The following is a 23,345-nucleotide window of genomic DNA, read 5'->3' as shown; positions in this document are numbered from 1 at the left end:
CACCCAAACTCCATCCCAGAGCCCACACCCCTCACCCTCTCCTGCACCCCAACCCCCTGCCCCAGCCTGGAGCCCCCTCCTGCACCCAAACTCCCTCCCAGAAAGAAACTAATAAAACAGCTGTTCTAAGATAAGAAGTCGGCTGTTTTGAATTAACTTAACTATATTCTACGTGTTTTAAGACTAAACTGTAACCACCAAATGGCTTATGTTAATTAAAAGGCAAGTTTAGTATAGCATTAATAGCCCAATGGTATAATTTTGATCATTTTGTTTTAAATTAGGAAAAATACTTGTATACAGGGGCCCCACAAAATCTAATAGCCCCGGGCCCACAGCAGAGTTAATCCAGCCCTGATCCTAGCTGGCAAAGCTATGCCAGCCAAATGCAGGGCTGAAAGGGATCTTGGGATGTCATCTACTCCCATCCCCCAGCGCTGAGGCAGGATGAACTATACTGAGGTCTATTCTGACTGGTGCTAGAGTATCCACACAGGGGCTGGCAGGGGTTTAACGGAACAGGTTTAAATTCACACCTGTAACTAAACTGGTTCGACTCTGCGTGGATAAGACCCCAGGAGGGTCCCGAGGCTTGGTGAGAACAGAGCCTCTTTGTGCAGGGCCGTGGTTTGCACCCAAGAGCTGATGCCCCCTGGCTGGTGTGTTCTCTGGCACGTGCACACACGGCCCTCACACCTGTGTCTCTTTAGTGCCCTGCACGCTGGCTGCTTATTGGGCTAACGGCCACTTCACGTTCCCTGTCACCCGGCGCTGCCGTCTGCCCCAGTGCCAAGCAGCTGGGTTATGCACCTCAGTCTGAACCGGGGCAATCTGCCCTTCCTTTGCAGCGAGGTGGCAGCGGGTGGGGCGGGGCAGTGGGAAATCGTGACTTCGGGCCTTGACTATGCACTCAAGTTGGCCTGGTGCAACTAAAGTGTACAGGCCCCCTCCCACCCCAGTGTGGACGCAGTTCTCCTGAGATCAAGGTACTTCTCCTGGGATAGCCAGACCCGGGCAGGATGGGGAATAAGCTATGCTGGTGTTAGGCCCTGTTCTTCCAGAGTAACTGCGTCCATGCTAGGGGTTGTACCAGTAGAACTATAAGGCGCATGGGGATCATATCCACAACTGACACAGTTATACCAGTACGAGCGCACCAGGCCTCCCTGGCCATTGCATAACCCTCCACTGGCTGCTGTTTAGCAAGCCCAGGGTATCTTTTCAATAAGACGTGAGTGGCCAGGGGCCACATGCTATTGCCGAGGGGCAGCCAGACTTCAGGGGAAAGGGAGAATTAAAAAGTGGTGTCTCCGTCAGCAGGGCCCCTCTCTGCACACAGCAGGGCAGTACGGGCCGGTCCCCTTTGCCAGTGCAGACAGCAGGCTCCTTTGGGACGGCCGGTACAGCCAAACCCTGGCTCTTTTGGGCTTTGCATTGGAAAGGAAACTGCCAGCTGGTAACTCTTCACGCCTGCACAACGGGACAGTGGATGAAACCGAGATGTTTGGCCGCAGCTTTGAGCAAACCAAGCCGGGGGTTGGTTGTTACTGAACACTTCTACTGCAGTAGCACAGAGGGGTTGGCCAGCTAAGAACCACAGTCCTGGGGGCTGGCCGTACACGGAGCAAGTGGCAGCCCCCACCCAAGGAGCTCACAACAGGTGGATGAGACAGACTGGTGATTCGCACTGGGATCACAATTCTAGCCAGTCAGGAGCAGCGATCACAACACCCCGCCTGCCTGGCCAGGTTGCGGGCAGAGCTGGGACACTCCTGCTGCAGAGACAGCTTAGAGATGCAGCTAAATACAGGGGGAGACCTCAGTGCAGAGCTAGGGCTTAGTCTGAGGGAGCCCAGTGCAAGGGATCTGCCCCTAGAAGCCAGGCATCTTTTCCTCAGGACCTGTGAGCACTGAAGACAAGGGCTCAGCCTGGAGGAGGGAGAGGTCAGTGGTTTGAGCATTGGCCTGCTAAACCCAGGGTTGTGAGCTCAATCCTTGAGGGGGCCACTTAGGAATCTGAGGCAAAAATCTATCTGGGGATTGGTCCTGCTTTGAGCAGGAGGTTGGACTAGATACCTCCTGAGGTTCCTTCCAACCCTGAGATTCTATGATTCTATGTGGTCTGAATCGATGGGAATTTGGGGTGCCCAATGAGCAGAGACTTGAGCTGTAAAATTGCACAGAAGTCAAGGCCAACAGCAGGGGCCCTGTCACACCAGCCCAGCCCACTGGTGTCTGAGTGCTGTTGTGCCATGGAAAGAAACTGCCCTTCTTCCCCTACGGACCCTCTGGAAGGCTGTCACATTGGGGGCTGCACAGCGCCTGTTTCACCCTGATCACTCCCATGCTGCTTCTTTCAGCTGAAGACCCGCGACGGTTCTGAGTTCTTGATCCAGCACGACTCTGAGCCCATTGTGGCCACGTGGCAGAAGGTGATCGCCGACAGCATCGGCAAGCTGGTGAGAGGGGCTTCTCCAGGCGTTTTGTTAGAGCTTTCCCGAGGCACTGGCCTGGCGGGAACCTGAACCCAGGACCTCCAGGCCAACCAGCAGGAGCTCTGGGCTAAAGTTCCAGGAATAGGCCCCTTTGTTCAGAAGACCTTTTACACAGTCCAGTCCCCAGATGGGGACAGAGACCCAGATAGGTGGCCGGTGGGTTACACACCACGCCCCCATCCTCAGCACTGACCCTGACCCCCTTCTCCTGCCCTGTTCTCTGCTCAGCCTCACTTTCCCTTCTATGCCCATCTTCTGCTCAGCTCTGTCCCCTCCTGGAGCCCCACCCAGGTTTCGTCTTTAGGATCTGGCATCGCCATCCTGGGACTGGCTTTCTCACGAGATTTACAGCACTTTGGCTGCTAGAAACACCCTGCCAGCCGCTGTCCCCCTGGGAACTCAGCACGGCGGGATTGGTTTCTTTCTTACCCCAACCTCAAAAAAATGTGAATTTTGAGCAAAGTTTCAGGTTGGCTCCTGCTGCGGTTGCATTCTCTGCACTGCAGTAGCCCTAGGCCCCGGACCCCAGCGCACCAGGTGCTGTACAAACACAGAACAAAAGCCCATCCCTGCCCCAAAGAGCTGACAGTCCAAATATCTGTTGTGTCCAGACTGATTTGTGGACCATCACTTGTGTGTCGGGGTGGGGGAATTTTTGCATTATCCGCTGTCTCCCTCCCAACCTACTCAGCCGTGTCTAGCAGACTCTGGGAAAGCACCACGCCTCCCGCCCTGAGCTGCATGCCTCTGAGCTCCTTCGGGGCCTTGATGGGACAAGAGCTGATGCCATGTCTCCCTCAGTCCACAGACTTTCCTACTCACGACGAGAACGGAAATGTTGGGGACTTTGGATCCAAGGAGAGACTGGGAAACAACAAAGACGAAGACAAAAAGAATCCAGGCGAGTGGGTGAGATCTGAGCGGAGCAGCCTGCTTGGGAACAGCCCAGGGGCCCACTCTGGTGCAGCCTCCAGGCCGAGTCTGCCTGGGAGCTGCTGGTTGTGCTGCTGCAGGGTTCGTTGTCTGCTCAGCTCAGGCCAGGCAGAGCTGCATTAACTACCCAATGTCCCTTGGTAAGGTGCAGCTGAGCAGCAGTGTAGATGCCCTAGTTAGTAGCATGCAGTGAAGGCGGAGGGCCAGGTTCTATGCTGGGAGACAGCCCAGAAGGTGCAGGAGTGCTCCCCACCTGGAGCCTGGGCCAAATGGCTCCTTGGGCAAGTTAGAGCAGCCTTTACATAGAGCAGCCTTCTGATCTCTGGAACCTCAAGCTCTATGGCTGTTCCCAACCCCCACTTGCCCAGGCCTTGCAGTGGGGCAGTGTAGGGTGGTTGTAACTCGGAAAATTCTCCCCCTGCCTTGGAGGCTTGCATACAGCCCATACGTACTGCCAGAGCAGGCTGCAGCATCGGCCCCATAGCATGCCCCGTGTTGCATTGCAGGGCAAACTGGCTGAAGGGCACAGATGGCAACACGAATGCGAGCTGGGTCCCCCAACTCCTCTGGCTGGTGTGCTCAAGGCCAGGTCACCTCTGGCCCTTTGGCATGTCCCGTCATGGGAGCGGGACTAGGATGGGGCTCAGTAGGCAGGGATGGTGCTGACACCGGGCACCTGGCGGCACCAGGCTTGGGGTGGTAACGTCCCTGCAACAGGACTCTCTCTAACATGGAGTTTTCTTTCTGATATAAAGCAGCTGGTCACCCAAGCAGACTGAGACCAGAGTGGGGAGCTGGCAGGGGCAGCGCCAGCCTCTTTCCAGTGTGGGGGGCTAGACAGAAAATGAGAAGTGCAGAAGTAAGGGTGCCAATGCCATACCATGCCACCCTTACTTCTGTGTAATGTTTGGCCTTCGCGCTGGGAGTGGACCTACGGGGAGGGCTAAGCTAAGCAACCTGTCTGCAGCCCATTTGGGGCTCCTTGTCTGTGCCCAGAACGACGCTGGGGCCTCTCCTGGTCTCGCGGTGAAACGCTCTCCCTTGTCTCCCGCAGCCTCCGGGCCGGCGGCCAGTAGCCTGGGCTCCGAGAGCGACACCAGCAAAGTTCGAAACAGGCTGAGAAAGCTGCTCCAGAAACGGCCCCCTCTGCAGTTCCTGCGGGAGCGAGGGTACATCAAAGGTACAGGCTGGGCAGGGCGCTTTGGGGGTGGGCGCTTACGAGTAGAACAAACCCTTCTTCCGAGCCAGGAAACCCAAACCTTGCATCCCCAAGCAAAGCTTCTCCCCCAGCACGTCCCCAGACCGGCGATCCAGGGGGGCAAATCACGCTGATCCCCTGGCAGAGCCCCGAGTTACCTGCCTAAATGTCTGGCTTTGTTGGTTTGTTTTTCAGACCAAGTGTTTGGCTGCTCCTTGCAAGCGCTGTGCGAGCGGGAGCACGGCACGGTGCCGCGGTTTGTGCAGCAGTGCATCCAGACGGTGGAACACAGAGGTATCCTCGCCAAATCCTCCAGTAAAGAGCAGGGGGCCAAGAGCGCCCCTAGCCAGCCCCTCTCATGCTCCAGGGCTCCAGCCCTCGGGGAAGCACAGCCCCTTCTGCCCTGAGTAACCAGCCCTGACTGCACCATCTCTGGCACTGCACCCCCCCCCCCAGCGTTACCTGGTGCCCTCGGGCCTAGGTGGGCTACAAGGAGGGGCTGCAGGCTCAGGGGGGGTTAGTTTCCCAAGAAGCATCCCACAAACTGACTAATGGAGCAGCTAATTGCTATTAGCATCTGAGGCTTGGTTCAATCTGGGTTTGTAGAGCAAGCTGTTGGGGTGTGTCTGCACGTACCCTCCCACCTTAAAAAGCAGTCCCGAGGAGAAGCAGAACAGAAAGCAGCACAGAAGTTTCTAAACTGCTTTTCTCGACTCGCTTTCGAATCTGCGTGGCCCTGCTCCTCTCTCGGTTTCTGCCGCAGCCGCTGCAGACCTGGACCTGCCCTGCTGCATCCCAGTGCATTGCTCCTTCCCCCAAGGCAGGCTGCAAGTATGAGCCGTGTCTGGGGCCTGGAGGGCCCCTGCTGCTCGAGTACCCCATTGCATTCCGCTTCGCAAGGAACAGGGCAGAGGCCCAAAAGAGCTTGGGGCCAGACTTCCAAGTGCTTAGCTCCTGCAGCCTGGGCCAGGTTTCCCAAGCAGTTCGGGTGCTAAGCACCCCTGGAAATGCAGCAGTAGGTATCAGCACCCAGTCCGCTGAGCACTTGTGCCAATCTGTCACATCCTTTTGAGAATGCCGGCCCTCCTAGCGCCTATGGAGCATGAAGCTCTCTTCACACTGGGCTTGCTTTATGTGTGAATCTCTGTTGCGACGTCTCTCCAGCTCCTTGTTGGCATATTCCTGTTGTCCAGCTATGGGGTAACTAACTGTCGTTTTGGTCCCTGGTCTAATAGGTTTGGACATTGATGGACTTTATCGAATAAGTGGAAATCTGGCAACTATACAGAAACTGCGCTACAAAGTGGACCACGGTAGGCCTGCTTTCAGTGGGTTAGCTGTAGCTTTCTTACCATCTAGTGTCTTTAAATAAACATGCCTTTGACTTTTAAAAATCTTTTTCTAATTTAGAAAGGTGAGAAAATACAGAATCAGGTAAATTGGTAATGATTTGAGAACCCGTTGGTCATTTGTCACCAGAATAGCGTGTCCCCACAGTAAAAAGGATGTTGAAAAATTGGAGAGAGCTCAGAGAAGAGTTACAAGGATCATTCGAGAACAGCCAGTCGGGAGTTTTCCAATGAAACGTGAGAGTCTCTGGAGATCTGTCTTCCAGTTCACTTTTTCCAAAATGAAAACATTCATTTCCTTTTCATGGAAACTGAAAATTTGAGTTTTCATTCCAGGTTGGAATTAACTTAAAGGAAAAAAAAAAGTGTCAGGATTTCCCATGGAACATAAATTCCAAGTTTTAACGGCTCTAGATTCAAAATCTGGAAACCTGCCTCATGGAGAGAGAGCTTCTTTAGCCTCTCTCTCTAGCTTATGAAAGAGAAGGCTGAGAGGAGTTTGTACTCCCAGCCTCCAAGGGCCGGCTCCCATTCAGACACCACAAGACATGGTCCCATTTTAGAGGATTGAGCACATTGAGATTCTCCCAAAAGGAGTGAAGCTTACTGAGAGCCCAGGGCAGACAAAAGGACAGCAAGGTTGAGTGGGTGGAAGCTGAAGATATAAAACCCCCACTGGAAATTGGGGGCCCATTGTTAACGGCAAAGGTAAATAACCATTGGAACAACTGCCCCTACGGTGTGATGGGTTCCGCCTCGCTTGGAGTGTTAAGGTTGGCTTTTCTCTCTCTCTCTCTCTTGCTCAACAAGAAGTTCACAGGCTCAATGCAGGAATCTCTGAGGCTTTCTGATCGTGTTACACAGGAGATCAGACTAGATCTTTATTAGGGTTACCATATTTCAACAATCAAAAAAGAAGATTTTGGGGCTAGGCCCTGCCCTAGCCCCACCCCCATCCACTCCCTCCCACTTCCCGCCCCCTGACTGCCCCCCTCAGAATCCCCAACCCCCCCGCTCCTTGTCCCCTGACTGTCCCCTCCTGAGCCCCCCCCCCCACCCTAACTGTCCCCACCATGTTCTCTGTCCAGACAGCGGAGGGGCAGAGGATTGGTCCCACCCACACAAGATGTGGCAGGATCCAGTTTTAAATTTACCCCCTGCCCTTGCTTCACTGAAGGGGGGAGGGGAGAGTTGCTCTTGACTTGTGTGGGGTACCAGGGAGTCGAAGCCCCGACCCCGCCTGAAGTCACTGGTGCAACCCCTCCCGCTCCAGCTGGGGAGCTGCACCTGGCCCTAGGGGCTGCAGGGTCCGCCACTCCCGGAATCTCCCTCCCCCCTGCCGTGGCTGCGGGAGGCTCCCTTGTCCCGCTCGCAGCCTTGGCGGGCGCGATGCGGCAACCGGAGGGGAGGGGAGGAAACCCCCCCCCCCCCCCCCCCCCCCCCCCCCCCCCGCCAGGCAGCCTCCTTTGTGAGGGCTCGGCCGTGACGCGCTGCCCTGCCCGAGCTGCAGCCGCACCGGAGATCGTCCGAGGGCTGCAGGCAGTGCTGGAGCTGCCGGAGGATGAGTCGGAGCTGGCCCCGCACCAGCGAGCTGAGCAGGGAGTTGTCCCGGGAGAAGTTTCCCTGCAGGCTCCGCTCCGGCCGGCAGAAAGCTGGGAGCCCGAGGGCGCCCGTGCTAGCGGCGCCGCAGGGAGGGAGGTTATGGACTTGGCCGCCCAGGGAAACTTCTCCCAGGACAATTCCCCGCTCAGCCCGCTGGTGCGGGGCCGGCTATGACTCATCCTCCGACAGCCCCGTCGGCTCCAGCGCTGCCGGCAGCCCTCGGACGCTCCCCGGCGCCGCTGCAGCTCGGGCAGGGCAGAGCGTCAGGGCCTTGGCACTCGCCACCCGGGGCTGGGGCCGGGGGGCCCTGGATGGGGCTGGGCTCAAGGAGCGCCCAGCTGTGAACGTGGCGCCGAGCTCCACAGAACCCCTAGCGGCTCCTCGGCGAAGAACCTCTCTGAGCCCTGCAGTCCCTGGGACGGGCGCTCAGAGACTTGCTCCGCAGGGTTACCACACGTCCATCTGCCGGCCGGCCGGGAGGGATTTTGAAATATCGAAAAACCTGGACGTTTTTTAGATATTTAAACATTCCTCCCGGACGGCCATTTAACAACCAAAAAGCCAGACATGTCTGGGGAAATCCGGACTTTTGGTAACCCTATCTTTATGGTCCCTTCTAGTCTTAAAAATCTGTGGCTGAGATCCTGTGCCCATTGAAGCCAATGGGAGTTTTGTCATTGACTTCAATGAGGGCAGGATTTTGCACTATGAGTCTTTGTTGCTTGTAAGAAATGCCAAGTCGAATGTGGGATGGATTCTGGGCCCACACCTCAAAGCCTGTGTTTTGTTCGAACACAGGGAGTGAGCCGGACTCCACAGGGGGCTGTCAGTGATCTCGCAGGAATCCTGCCCAAGGGTTATCATTGGAGGGGGAGGGAGGTTGTCCCTTAGCTGTCTCTTAGCAGAGCAGACACACCTCATGAGCACTGTGGAACCAGCGGGACCCTCCTTCAGTTGGGTTTGTAAGAATTTGGGGAGAAATCAGTGTCCATTATTGCAGTAGTGATGGTAGCAACAGCATCTCCCTGGCTCTGTTCATCCGGAGGTGAGCCATGGATTCCAGCAGCGCCGAGAAGGTCAGGACCCAACTGCACTAGGTGCTGTACAAACACAGAATGAGGCACTTTTTAGATACTTTGCCCACAACACTTGCTGGAATCACTTAAGCTATCATTGAATTGCAGCCACCTCTAGGGTAGAATTTGGTCACTTGCTTAGTTGTACTACTGCCCAACAGTTTAGGGGCAGGAAGTGAAGAAGAAATTATCCAACTGAAACTCCATGAGGACTTTAAGGAGACAGTGTGATTACAGAAGTTAGCGATCCCTGTTAACCCTCTTCCTCCTATCGAAAGAGCTGTGGGGCTAACACATGGTGGGAAGATTGGTTTTATAGCTCACTTGAAGAATGTAGCCATTCCGTAGCACAGCACCCTTAACACTCCCTGATACTAGGACAGTCCCGGCTCAGGGTGGGTCTACACTGCAATCCAAGGTGTGAGCGCAACACTGGTAGACATAACTGTGCTCGCACAGCTAAGTACAGCCATGTAGATATGGTGGCACAGGCTGTCTAAGCAGACTGGGGACCCTACGTACGGACTCATATTGCTAGTCTCTGCTGAAGCCTGTGCCATCGTGGTCACACTGATGTTTTTAGCCATGTGTTTTAGTGTTGTGTATGTTTACGGTGCGGCAATAGCACCTCCAATGCAGTGTAGACGCACCCTCTGAGGGAAGTTGGCCTGCTATTGGATCACCAACATCCCCTGGAGTTTCTCTGGAGATCTCCTGTCCGAGTGCTGAGCAGACCCAGCCTGGCTTCATTTGAGAGCTGACGAGATTGCAGGCAGTAAATTGTACATTTAATCCTCCTCTGTTGTTAAACTCTGGGAGGTCTCCAGTGATGCAGAGACAACTTCCAGGAAATGGGCTCCACCAGGGAGCATTCTACTCCTGTTTGGATTCACAGAGATTAGGGCCAAAAGGGGCCATTCGATCATCCAGGCTGACCCCTGCCTAGCACAGGCCAGAGACCCTCGCCCCGTCACCCCATGTTGAGCCCAGTAACTTGTGTGTGGCTAAAGCATTTTCCAGTCTGAAGCGGCAGACTTCAAGAGCCGGAGACTCTCCCCCTTACTTCAGTAGCTTGATCCAATGGCTAATCCCCTCGCTGGTAGAAATGTGTATCTGATACTTCTGTCCCCCTTTGCACTACTGAAGAGCACTCTCACCTCTGTGCCCTAAGCTTGCACACGTGTGTGCACATCTGGGCCCAGGATTGCCTGACTTGACATAGATCCATACATGCATGGAGCAAGCCCCTCCCACCCCAGTATCAGAGCATTGGCTAACCTACCTGCCTCCTTCCCGCAGATGAAAATCTGGACCTGGATGATGGCCGGTGGGAGGATGTCCACGTCATCACGGGGGCTTTGAAGCTCTTCTTTCGGGAGCTGCCAGAGCCACTCTTCCCATTCAGCTACTTTGACAAATTCATCACTGCGATAAGTAAGGGACAAGAGAAGCCACGGCCTTGTCTGACACCTGCAGTGTGGGTGGCGGCCAGTCCTCTACCCAGCAGGGCCATGCTCATTTGGATTTCCTGAACCCCTTCACTCCACAATTCAGCCCCAAAGCCTGGCCCCATCTCCCCAGCCAAGACACAAGAGCAGACTCTGCAGGGATCTCTGCTATTATCATTAAGGGTACAGTTATGCTGTGACTGGGAGGTGTGATATCCAGTATGGGTAGATAGACACGCACTAGCTCTCTGCGAGCTAGCACCTAAAAACAGCATCGTGGACACAGAGACATGAGTGGCAGCTCGGGCTAGCACTCCCAATGGCTCCATGTCTAGTTGGCAGCCGGTATCAAGCGGAGTGCCCCAAGGATCGGTCCTGGGGCCGGTTTTGTTCAATATCTTCATTAATGATCTGGAAGATGGTGTGGAGTTTGCAGATGACACTAAACTGGGAGGAGTGGTAGATACGCTGGAGGGTAGGGATAGGATACAGAGGGACCTAGACAAATTAAAGGATTGGGCCAAAAGAAATCTGATGAGGTTCAACAAGGACAAGTGCAGAGTCCTGCACTTGGGATGGAAGAATCCCATTCACTGTTACAGACTAGGGACCAAATGGCTAGGCAGCAGTTCTGCAGAAAAGGACCAAGGGGTTACAGTGGACAAGAAGCTGGATATGAGTCAACAGTGTGCCCTTGTTGCCAAGAAGGCCAACGGCATTTGGGGCTGTATAAGTAGATCAAGTGATATGATCATTCCCCTCTATTCAGCATTGGTGAGGCCTCATCTGGAGTACTGTGTCCAGTTTTGGGCCCCACACTGCAAGAAGGAGGTGGAAAAATTGGAAAGAGTCCAGCAGAGGGCAACAAAAATGATTAGGGGGCTGGAGCACATGATTTATGAGGAGAGGCTGAGAGAACTGGGATTATTTAGACTTCAGAAGAGAAGAATGAGAGGGGATTTGATAGCTGCTTTCAACTACCTGAAAGGGGGTTCCAAAGAGGACGGATCTAGACTGTTCTCAGTGGTAGCCGATGATAGAACAAGGAGTAATGGTCTCAAGTTGCAGTGGGGGAGGTTTAGGTTGGATATTAGGAAAAACTTTTTCACAAGGAGGGTGGTGAAGCACTGGAATGGGTTACCTAGGGAGGTGGTGGAATCTCCTTCCTTAGAGGTTTTTAAGGTCAGGTTTGACAAAGCCCTGGCTGGGATGATTTAGTTGGGGATTGGTCCTGCTTTGAGCAGGGAGCTGGACTAGATACCTCCTGAGGTCCCTTCCAACCCTGATATTCTATGATCCCCCCGGGTACATACATGGGCAGCTAGCCCGAGCCATCGCCCGTGCAAGCCCCGGTGAACCGGCTCTTTTTAATGCATGTGCATGTACCTGAGCTGGGCTGGGAATTACACCTGCCCCATGTGGACGCATGCTAAGACATCATGGGTTTTGACTAAGAATGCTGGTGCCCACTCAGCATAGACCGCCATTCTGGACACTTGTTTGGAGTCCGGTGCCATTCTGAAAATGGCTCCGTATTATGGAGCCATCCAACCAGCTCTGCTTTCACAGCTGAGCTGTGATTTGTTGAGAGGATGCATGAGAAACGCATGGAAGGTTAAAGCCCTCTGCAGTCTCTGTTTGAGGTACAAGGCCAGAGAGGTAGGCCTGGCTGATTAGGAGGTGGGCCAACAGCCCCAGCCTGGGTTCTGTGCCTGGTGCCAGAGCAGTGGGCTGAGAATCCAGGCAAGGTGTGAATTGCTGTTCATGGGAGTAGCTTGGTACAGTTACAGCCTTTCATTGGCTGCAGGGCAAACCCAGAGCCACACCAGAGAGAAATTATTTCTGGCCCACAGGCTGTCCTGAACCAGGATGTAGCGCCAGCCAACTTGGTTCCCTGGGGGGAAGATGTGATTTCTGTATCTAGCTACTTGTCAGACGGTCCCACCCCCTGTAATATCTAAGCACAGCAAGGGCATGAGTGGATTTATCCTTGGAACTCTGAGAGGTGGTGGTGTCCCTGTGTTAGTGCTGGGCAAATCACATAGGGGCAGATCCTCACCCGGTGGTGTCAATAGAGCTGTGACAACTTGCACCAGCCCCGCATCTCTCCTCGACGTCACATGGCCAGTCAGTAGCAGAGCCAGGCGAGAGCCCAGATCTCCTGAGTCCCATTCCAGGGTCTCCCACCCACGCGCTCTGACGCCCAGTCCTGACGAGGTAGAATGACCTGGTTTTCCATCTGGTTGTAGAAATATATGACCAGGCGAAGCGCAGCAAGTGCATCCGTGACCTGGTGTGTTCCCTACCTGAGGCCAACCGCGACACCATGAAGGTTCTCTTCCAGCACCTCTGCCGGTGAGTTCTTGCCCTGATACCCAGGCCTCTCCATGTGCATGGAGCTTTGTGCTTTGATCTGCACAGTCCCCAGCCATTCATGTAATTCTCCTCTATGTCTGAACATGGCCATCAGGGAGGCCAGAGATCACTGCTCCTGCCTGAGCACTAATCCTGCAGGTCTGTGCCGCCTCCTTTCCCTTGACTCTCATCAGCAGTGTTATGAGGCGCTTGTCCCAGCCCGTGCCACCCTGTACCATGGTGCTGGACTGGAGTAGGGGAGAGAAGGCAGCATGGTGCTGACGGCCGCAGGGGCCTGGTGCTACCCTGGGCAGGTATATAGGGGCAGATCTTCCAGGGTACGGTGCAGTCGGAGGAAGCCAAATCTAGTGGCAAGACCTTGGAAGGGGAGAAGGAAATTAAGCTACTGCTGGTTTCCTGTGTACCCACGTGCCTTTCCCTGCTAGTCTCCTCGGGGGGGAATTTTCACCCCTGGTTTTAGCCTTGGCTCCTGGAAGACCCTTCACAACTCCCCTGGCCATGCCCCTTACAAGGTTCTTCCTCAGCTCGATTGTTGAGCTTGGAGTATCCTATGGGACTCTGCAGACCCCACCTTGCTGGGTTTTAACAGCGCCTCCCGCTGCAGGATGCTCAGCCAGAGTTGGGTGGAAAGCAGGGGGAGGGGGAATTTTACTTAAAGCAAAAACAAAAAAACAATTGTTGTAGCAAAATGTTCTGTGGAAAAAGTCGATATTTTTCTTTCAGTGAAAATTTGAATGGCAAAAAAATTATGTCCAAAACCCAAAGTATTTTGTGCCTCATTGAGTTATAATTTGGGTGTCTTATGTTCCCGTTCTCTTCTGTAGGTAGGGGCCTACTTAAATCATGGAGCAATCACACATTTTTCGCAGGCTTGTCATGACATAAATAGCAAATTTTGCGGATGTGATACACGTCTGCAAAATTTGCTACTTATGCCGTGACCAACTCAAAAAATGTGATTTTTCTCTGCAGCATTTCTCAAACTGGGGGTCCTAACCCAAAAGGGGGGTGCAAGCCCATTTCGGGGTGTTGTGATATTGCCACCCTTACTTCTGTGCTGCTGCTGGCGGCGACGCTGCCTTCAGAGATGGGAGCCCAGCCAGCAGCTGATGCTCTCTGGCCACCCAGCTCTCAAGGCAGCACAGAAGTAAGGGTGACAATAACCCACCATGCCACCCTTACTTCTGCCTGCTGCTGGCAGTGGCACTGCCTATAGTATAGGGTAAAAAAGCACACAAAAGACCAGATTTCACAGTCGGTGATGCGATTTTCATGGCCACAAATTTGGTAGACCCCTATCTATAGGCCAAGCTCCCTGGTTGGACTACATCTCCCACAATGCATCATGGTCTGCCCTCTTGAACGGGAGAGGCAATACATCATGGGAGTCGTAGTCTGGTTGAGGAGCCCAGCCGCTGGAGGAGAATGGGGTCTTGAGGCAACCAAATTACAACTCCCATAGACATCGCAGCAGAATTTTTGAATTGAAATATTTCGGTTTTTGGGCATTCACTTTTCTGTGGAAAGCAGACATGTCCTGTGAAAAAATTCATGTAGTCAAAAACCCAACTTCCTGTCAGAAAACAGTTTAGATGGAAAACTTTGGATGAGCCCTGGGATCACTGGGTTCCTTGCTTTGCTTGTTGAGCCCTGATCCCCTGGCACTGCCATGCTGTGCTGGATTCATGCCGGGCGTGGTTCTGGTCTCAGCCCATTCCTGTCAGGTGCAGCATTCGTCAGAGTGAGACACGCCCCTGGCAGTTTCCAGTGACTGACTGTCCTTCTCCCTCCAGCGTGATCAACTACAAGGAGCAGAACCGGATGTCTGTGCAAAGCGTGGCGATTGTGTTTGGGCCCACTCTCCTGAGACCAGAGACCGAGGAAGTAAACATGGCAATGCACATGGTCTTCCAAAACCAGATAGTGGAACACATCTTAAATCAGTACAGCTATATCTTCCCAGACAGCTAAGCCTGGTGGCGAGCCAGAGCCTACAGTGAAAGCAAGGAGCAGAGTCCCTGGGATGGACCGTGGCGGCTGCTAGTGTGTGACACTGAATTGTCCTAGCCTGGACTACAGACAATAGTGGCGACAATCCGTAATAAATTGGCAATGCTGATGCTGGACTGCAACTACCTGGGATGACTTGTGCCATTAGCCACTGGAGCCATGTGACCAGTGCGCCTCCTTTAGATATGGGAAAACAGAGTCAGAGAAAACAGGCACCAGATCGGTCATTCTGCAAAACACTCCTGCTCGCCGGGGTTGGTGCCAGGCTGTTCCCCGGAAGAATGGCCCCAGGAGAGCACAGGGCCTCTGAGCTTTCGGCTGTCCAGCTGCTGAGAGGGGAGGGTCCTCCGTGGGGTTGTGCACTTTCACTTCGCTACAAGTACAGGTACTGGAGAAGGGGCTGGACAACCTACCAGCTAGTGAAGTGGGGACAGCATCAGCTGTCCGCCCCATGCCTGCACCTGGAACTGCCAGCAAGAGCTGCTCCAGAGCCCTTCTCCCACACAGCTCATACCACCCCCTGGACCTTGGTGCGGCAGCATCCACCTCTGTGTGCCTGTCTGCCCTTCAGCCAAAGCAGCCCCTGGGACCCCCGACAGAACAGCATGTTATGCACACCGCGCTGCAGCGCCTCCCGCTGGGCTCCAGCCAGCCCGCCTCCCTGCGGGCCTGAGCACCTGCAGCCATTGGGGGATGAACCCTTAATGCCCCCAAGGTTGTTATAGTGCTGAGAAGCCGAGACACAGGTTTTCAAAAGAGCTCAGCTTCCAGGGAGAGCACGAGCAGTCGTCCCAGCCCCTGGCCCCATGGGAGTGGCCGAGCACTCCCCTAAGTGCCTTGCTCTAGGCCCCCCCTCGGCAGTGAGCGTAGACCATTGAGCCCAGGTCTCTGCAGTCCCACTCCAGGGCCGTGTCACCCCCAGCCTATGCTGTGTTACTGAGATGGGAGTGGGCTCTGGTGCTAAGACAGCTTGGAGCTGGCTCATGCCAAGGAGGGAGCTGAAATCAACCAACCAACCCCCCTTGAAAACTCCCCTTTTGTAATTAAAAGGAGACCTCCCCCTCCCCTCGCAGCTCACTCTCCCGCAGGGAAACCGCTCCAGTTCTGCAGGCTCCTGCCCAGGCCTGGGTGAGGAGCTTAGTTCAAAGTCCTCTGGGCATCTAGCTGTTGGTGGCTGCAGAGGCCCTGGGCTGTGCAGTTAAATGGCTCACTGGCTGTTTTAGTGCATTGCCTGAACCTGCCCCTGGAATTGGCAGCGACACCTCCACACAGGGCTACCAACATTTCAAAACATCGGACAGGGCAAACCAGTGCATGAGGCAGGGGCCTGGGACCTCTGAGCCCCACCTGGGCCGGGTTCTGCACTGCCATGGGGTGGGCAAGAATATCCATGAGCCTGGCCTAGGTATCTGGCTCCTCCTGCCTCCCTTTCTCTGCCTCCATTGCCCAGAGCATGTCCCCCATGGAGCAGGGCTCCCCCGAACTGCTGCCTCAGAACAAGGCCTGGACTGGTCTCCCACTCCCCCTGCCCTCTCAGACCCTCTTCTCTCTCTCTCCCCACCTTTGTCACCCTAACATCTGCCCCCCTCCCAAGCCCCCCTTCAGCACCCATCCCCCACAGGCACAGCTGCCTTCCTCCCCACAAGCTTGCCCCATTGCCACTGGAGAATCATGGGAGTATGCAAGAGTCACGTCCATTCACAGGCAAGTCCTCAAGTCACAAGTCCCGTCAATGCCGTGTCTAATGGTTGCGCCCTGTTCTACTAGGCCCTACACAAACACAGTGCAGGCAGAGCTAGTGGGGAAATGGCCATTATTTTCTGTGAAACAAGTTCACAATGTGATGGATTTTTTTGGTCAAAAATTTGTTTCCTTTGGAATCAATTTGTTTGCTTGGGGGCTTTTTTGAACTCCTGCCCCTCCAAAAAACACAAAGCAGGGGAGGGGGAAACCCAACAAACACTGACAAGGTGGTGTTTTGGTTTGAATTAAACTGAATGAAAGTTTTTGTTTTTTTTATTTGAACTGAAGAGTTTTCATTGGCCAGCGTCAGAGGATATCAGTTTTTTGGGTGTAAATGCGTGGATTGTTCACTTTTCACTGAGAAAACATTGTCACAATAATCTTCCACCCCGCTGCAATTCTCTGAGCCTGGCCCTGCCCAAAGCGGTCCCAGTGTGACCAGGAAGAGAAACAAAGGGGATTTGCCCAAGGTCATTGGCAGGGTTAGGAAGAGAAGCCAGGTCTCTGGAGTAGCAGCCTGCATGGAAGGTGGAGAGGAGCCCAGGGTGCAGGAGGCCCCCCGAGAGTCAGGCTGCATGCACATGGCTGGAATGCCTGCTGCAGTTGCAGCAACTAGTTTTCTTAAGAAAGAGCCAGTTTGATTTTAGAAACCGGGAGTCCTCTCCTGTTCTAACCTGGCATGAGGGACATGAACCAGGGTCTAGTAAAATGGCATTGAGGTGAGTGTCAGTAGCCATGGGTGCTATGCCCAGCCACTAGCAAAGTCATTTGTCCACTCTCTGCCCAAGGTCAGACTAGATGAGGATATTGATCCCTTGGGGCTGGACAATGCCTGACTCTCCCTGCAGGAATTGCCCCCTGGCTCAAGGGCAAAGGTCTTTCTTTGACAGTGGATCTGCTGGTTCTCTTCCAAATGTCTGGTTTTGCATATGAATGAAATCTGGATCGCCCATTAGTTTGTCTGGCTGTTCCTGTGTTTAGCGTGGTTCCTGGTTTTACTGATTAGCCAGCCGGGGTTGAAACCCAGCCAAGTACACGGTGTGACATGGAGGAGAGCTTCTAGTTTCTTTGGAAAGCAGGAAGAGAGCATGAGAATACCAGTCAAGGGCAGGGTGACACCCAAGACCCAGTCAAGCAATATGGCACTGCCAAATCACAGCATGCCCCCAACCACGCCTCCCCACACCAGCAAAGGAGTTTCTGCGATGCACATGGATGGGCCCACAGCCCTCTGTTTCTTTAGATGGAGCCACGGTAGGGCTGTCTGCGTGGAGGGCTGTGTAGTTCAGTGCATAAGGTGTTGTACTGGGATTTGGGTGACTTGAGTTCCACCCCAGCTTTGCCATTGGCCTACTGGCTCACCTTGGGCAAATCACGTCACTGCTTTGGGCCTCAGTTTCTCCATCTATAAAATTGGGCTAATAATAAAGGGCAAGATTTTTAAAAGCATTTAAGCACCCACATACCTTTAAAAACCTGGCCCAAAGCGCTTTGAAAGCTGCAGCCCAGCAGAAGGGAGAGAGCGCAGTGCTCTCAGGCTCCCAAATCCAGCGCCCCAGATGAGAGTGAGTCTTGCAGCAACTGGTCAAAAAGCAAAGGGGAAAAAAATCATGGAGAAAAGGTAAAATCCGTTTAGTTTCAGTTTTGGCATTTGACATGTTTTGTGAAATTTTCAATACAAATTGCCAATAAAAAATGTTTCATTGACTGTTGTACAGTTTTGAAATAAGGAAGCGTTTGGTCGGTTCAGCCCCGGCGCGGGGGGGGGGGCTTTCCCTCCCCTCGGCCTCACCACCCAAAACAAAGGGAAACATCAGTGTTTTAAAAAAATTCGTTTTGGAAATTTTTTCCTTTCAAAACCAGAAAACGAGCAAAGGAAAATTGTTGATTAAAAAAGTGAAAATGTTCATGAGAAACGTCCCTGTAGAACAAAGAGGCTGGTGATGGGAACACCTTTGCCAGCTGCACCCAACGAAAGCCGCGAGGTGGGTGTTTTAAAAATACAATTTGCCAAGGGGAAGTAATACTTTCCAAAACTGTGTCTGAGCGGGTGGAGGGGCAGTGCACATCACATGATCTGCCAGTATGAGCAACCCAAGCGGGAAATCTGTACAGAACACTTTGCAAAAGCTGCCTCTCTTCATCCTATGTTATTAGCATGAGCACATCTAACCCACTCTTCCTCAGCGTGGTGCTCTGTGAGCATTTGCCCAGTCAGAGCACAGCCCATGCACTCATATATCAGCCACTTTAAGCAAGCACGTGGCCTGGGCTGCATCCTTAACATCAGTGTTATAAATGCTAACGAGCTGAATTCAAGCATGGCTCTGAAACACCCGGATACAGCGAGGCCGGCTCGCTGACTGCCCCCAGGCGTAAGGGCTGGTGCAAGGGGAGAATGGGGCTGAGGGACGGGATCTGCAGGTGAATGCTGATCCAAATTACCTAGGGTCATTCATGGATTTAAAGGCCAGAACAGCTCACTGTGATGGTCTAGTCTGACCCCCTGCACAGCATGGGCTGGAGAGCCTCTCCCAGGGCGTGCTGCAGCAAGCCCAGATGTTCAGGTTGTGCTAGAGAGCATTTTACATCAGCCTCCTCTGAGGGCTCTGGAAATCCAAGGGGAGGGGGTAGGAGGAGCTGAGAGACAGGGTGTCCCTGGCCCTGGGGTTCTACCAACCCTACTCCAGAGAAGGCTCCGCTAAAAGGCCTTGCAGGGCCTTAACAGGTCAGGTCCTGGCGGGGCCCAGTGAGACCATGCGCCTCCCCTCTCTACTCTCTCTGGCTGCAGGAGCTTGAGGGATAACCAGAGCCAGGCTCCGGCTGTATTTGCTGGGGCTGGGGGAGAGGCTGAGAACCTTAGCCCTGAGCTAAGGGATGATGAGAAAGGGGCCGGGTGGGCAGAGGCCCAGGATTGCAGTGAGTGCTTGGCTGGTGTGGGCAAGGTCCCTGGGCTGGAGCCCGGAGCAGTGGCAGGCCCGGGTCCCTGCACTGGCCACTGGTGAAGGAGACAAGGTTCTTAACCCTTTACAGGTAAAGCAAGCAGAGAACAGACCAAGAGGGATTTTACAGCTAACTGGCTGGCTGGGTGTCCATCAAAGGGAGCTACTCACCCCCCCTTTATTTATCACAGTTGCCATGGTAACAAGGCAGCTTGGTGAGGCCCTGGTAGCGCTACCAAGCTTTGAGCCTCGCGCAGCACCACGTCCGGCGCCACGGCTCGCTGCTGGAGAGTGATCCGGGATGCTGGAATCAGCTCACCGCGGAGCCGTGACGTTGTGAATATTGCTCAGTTACAGCAGAGGGAAAAGGCAAGCTGTATCGAGTGGCTGGGGGAATTATGGGTTAGGCTGCGCCTCACATGTCCAGGCTGAAGTGACCAGCCACCCCGGTGCCAGGTGCTGCCGTACTGACCCCTGGCTGTGCTGGGAGGATGGCTGGGTGCACAGCATCACACCGTGCCAGCTGTTGGCAGAAATGCAGTGACAGCCCAAGGCTACTTAGCGTTGCTAGCGTTGCCCTACAATCAGTATGCGCTGTTCCTTCCCCCCATTGTGCACATGAACTGCCTGAGCACTGATTGTCCACTGCCCTGGAGCATGTGTGTCATTCGCAGGTGTGCAAAGTCAGACCCACGGTATCTAAAGCACAGCTGGCCTGACCCAGGACCGGTCACGTGAGCACAACACATGTTAATAGCGACCAGAGAGTCATTACATTCAACATCCCGGGGAGCAGGAAGGTACCAAACACCAGCAGGGTGACACCAGTGTGAAAATGGAGTGTGCAGGTTGTGGAGGGAGAGGGGGGAGCTTGTACAAATGTTGGCAACAGCTAAAAAACAAAAAACAAAAAACCTAAATAAAGGAATTAAACTGCTTAGCTTAAAAACAATGGGCAATAGCAGTAGCCATCTTTACTAGGGGCAGCGTCACTCGCCCGCGATATGCTCAGGTGTGCTGGCGGGTGGCTAGCTCAGGAGCTCGGCAGGCTGGCGTGAAGCAAGCTCTCTTCCGCCCGCTGCCCTGAGTGCAGAGGAAGGGGTGTTGGGCTTGGAGCACGGCCAGGCAAATTTCAGCTTGTCCATGAAGTGCTGCGTGGCCTGGATTACAGAGCAACATCTCATGTCCCTCACTGAGATACAGGCAAGTACAGTATCAACCCAGCCTTGTTTTATAAGCACTAAACCAGAGCAGTTGGGTAGCATCTCTGCAGGCACAGCTGGGCCCAGAACCCTGCCCGCTAATGAAGAGAGCTAATACCCGCAGCCACTCAGTCACAGAAAGGGCCACCTCCACGTACATGTGTATGTAGTGTGTAGCCACTGTTCTAACCACTAGACACTAGTCCCCCCACTGAGCAGAAAAGTGGCGCCTACTCACCCAGTGGCGCTTCGGGTCTTCGGCGGCACTTTTACTCACCCGGCGGCACTCTGAGTCCGCTCCGGGTCTTCGGCGGCACTTCGGTGGCGGGTCCTTCAGCCACTCCAGGTCAGTCGGGGTTTTTCTTTTGCTTTTTTCTTCGCGGCAGGTGGTGCCTGTTTTTATTTGTTCGCTCCCCCTGCTGCTAAAACCTGGCTTCGCCATTGGGTGGGGCAGGAGCGGAGTCGGGGTGGGGGCGGGGGGCAAAGCACCCATCGGTGCCAGGAAAAGTTGGCGCCTATGAGTACCTCCTTCTGAGGTTAATTGATATCAGCTATTCTATTATCTTGCCCAGGATTGAAGTCAGGCTGACAGGCCTATAATTACCCAGGTCATCCTGTTTACCTTTTTAAAAATTGGGACACCATTAGCTGTCTTCCAGTCTTCTGGAACTTCTCTGGTGCTCCAAGACTTATTGAAAATAAACATTGACAGTCCAGCGATCTCCTCGGCCAGCTCTTTTAAAACTCTTGGATGTATGGTATCTGGACCTGCTGACTTAAAAATGTCTGATTTTATACACCTCTACCTCAATATAACGCTGTCCTCGGGAGCCAAAAAATCTTACTGCATTATAGGTGAAACCGCTGTGACAAAGTTCCTCCTCTATCTTGGTGGGTCCTGCACTTATTGGCGGATTTTCTTGCCTCAGAGATTCACCATGTGGGTTGGGGAACAGCCCAGAGACCTTCCCCTCTGGAAGAACCCACAGTCCAGGTCAATTGGGAGGTCTGGGGGGAACCCGGGCCCACCCTCTACTCTGGGTTCCAGCCCAGGGCCCTGTGGACTGCAGCTGTCTATAGTGCCTCCTGTAACAGCTGCATGACAGCTACAACTCCCTGGGCTACTTCCCCATGGCCTCCTCCAAACACCTTCCTTATTCTCACCACAAGACCTTCCTCCTGGTGTCTGATAACGCTTGTGCTCCTCAGTCCTCCAGCAGCACACGCACACCCTCTCCCTCTCAGCTCCTTGCACCTCTTGCTCCCAGCTCCTCACACTCCCACCACAAACTGAAGTGAGCTCCTTTTAAAACCCAGGTGCCCTGATTAGCCTGCCTTAATTGATTCTAGCAGCTTCATCTTAATTAGCTCCAGGTGTCCTAATTAGCCTGCCTGCCTTAACTGGTTCTAGCAGGTTCCTGATTACTCTAGTGCAGCCCCTGCTCTGGTCACTCAGGGAACAGAAAACTACTCATCCAGTGACCAGTATATTTGCCCTCTACCAGACTCGTGTGCCCCACTGGTCTGGGTCTGTCACACCGCGTTATATCGAACTTGCTTTGATCCACCGCAGTGCACAGCTCCGACCCCCGGGACACTGCTTTACCACGTTATATCCGAATTCGTGTTATATCGGATCGCGTTATATCGGGGTAGAGGTGTAGCATCTGTTTAACATATGCATCTCTCTCTGTGTTATGTAGGCCTGTACCTATTGGTGTCCAGGAAGTGGGCGGGCGTTCCTGCCCTGAAGGGCTTCAAATCAGCCCTGGGACCAGCAAGCCTCGGCTGATTGGGGAAACAGCCACAGCTGGGGCCACGCCCCAGTTAGACCTTAGCTGGCCTTATAAATTGAGAACCTGTGCTTCAGAGCTATTAGTGGAATGGAAAGAGGGTAGCATCACCATATGGCGATTCTGTGTTCTCTTGTCTCTAAATGTAGGTGACGTACGAGGCAAAAGAGACTCGGGCCTGGAGTCTTTACTGCTGAACAGTCTTTAGGCAGGAAAGGCCTATAGGATGATGGGATGACACCAAAACAAGCTCACAGTGGTTCTGGGCTGTTTGGGTCAGATTCTGCTCTGGCTTATGGGGTTTTACATCACTAGAACTCTGACTCCATTGCATTTACTCCTGGTTTATGCTGTGATGAGGGAGAAGAGACTCAAGCCCAGGGAGTCACCAATGGCTATCTGGAAAGTGACATAAAAATGCCCTTATTTTAGCCAAGTTTCACAGCTTTCATATCTTTTCAAGCACCAAAACCAGGCCTGGGATAAGCGCCTTTCCCTGCAAACTGGCTTGTGGATCTACAGTTATTACAATCATTCTCTGCTTTTCGGAGCTCTGCCTCTAGCGTGCCCTAGATTTCTTGGCACCTTCACCCTCTTAGCTGGGACCCTGCTCCAGCCCTTCACGCGATCTGTGTCACCTGATGCAGAGGGTGAGTCTGCGGTCAAATGCTGGGTTTACAGCCTTGAGAGAGTGTCTTGAAGATGCCAAGCTCCAGGGATCCTGGTTAATATCCCTCCTAATTTCAATGGTTGGTGAGCCTCTTGCTGTAATTGAGTGAATGTCACTATGGGTGTGAATTGGTGCCCGTGCAATGTTTGAAGTGCCTGCGTGCCCTTGGTCTTTCTCAGTCTCCATTCCCCAACGGTACAATAGGGATCACAGCCCTGCCTACCTCACAGGGGTGTGTGACGAGAAAAACATGGATGAGGCTCTCAGCTCCCATGGTAATGGGGGCCAGCCAGACGGACAGATGTGTATGGGGCAAACAGGGAGGTAATTCAATACAGAGATTCGAAGGTGACTTTTAGTGTTTGGATTAGGAGTTTCCTGCTACGCTAGTCATGAAGCATCTGCACAGTTGTTGTGGTTCTTTGCCTCTCCTAAGAGGGATCCTGGAATGCCTGTGCAGTGTGAGAGCAGCTGACCAGCAGAGAGCTCTCAGCCCCTGTCAGGTTTG

General features: G+C 53.6%; 1 protein-coding gene across 2 annotated transcripts in view; it reads left to right on the top strand.

Moving 5' to 3' along the window:
* ARHGAP27 (Rho GTPase activating protein 27) overlaps positions 1-16,631 on the top strand; it is an 80,659-nt gene extending 64,028 nt beyond the window's left edge. For both annotated transcript variants that reach the window (XM_034755825.1, XM_034755826.1), the window contains 8 exons: positions 2,361-2,459; positions 3,297-3,396; positions 4,483-4,608; positions 4,822-4,920; positions 5,862-5,939; positions 9,953-10,087; positions 12,351-12,456; positions 14,271-16,631. In XM_034755825.1, coding sequence (XP_034611716.1) covers positions 2,361-2,459; positions 3,297-3,396; positions 4,483-4,608; positions 4,822-4,920; positions 5,862-5,939; positions 9,953-10,087; positions 12,351-12,456; positions 14,271-14,448 — 921 coding nt within the window. In that variant the 3' untranslated portion in view covers positions 14,449-16,631. The remainder of the gene's footprint in view (positions 1-2,360; positions 2,460-3,296; positions 3,397-4,482; positions 4,609-4,821; positions 4,921-5,861; positions 5,940-9,952; positions 10,088-12,350; positions 12,457-14,270) is intronic.
* Positions 16,632-23,345: the final 6,714 nt, after the last annotated feature.

Source organism: Trachemys scripta, chromosome 23 (assembly GCF_013100865.1).
Source record: "Trachemys scripta elegans isolate TJP31775 chromosome 23, CAS_Tse_1.0, whole genome shotgun sequence".
Classification (NCBI taxonomy): Eukaryota; Metazoa; Chordata; order Testudines; family Emydidae; genus Trachemys; species Trachemys scripta.
The sequence above is the reverse complement of the archived record's forward strand: the minus strand, read 5'-3'. Positions and strand labels throughout refer to the sequence as shown.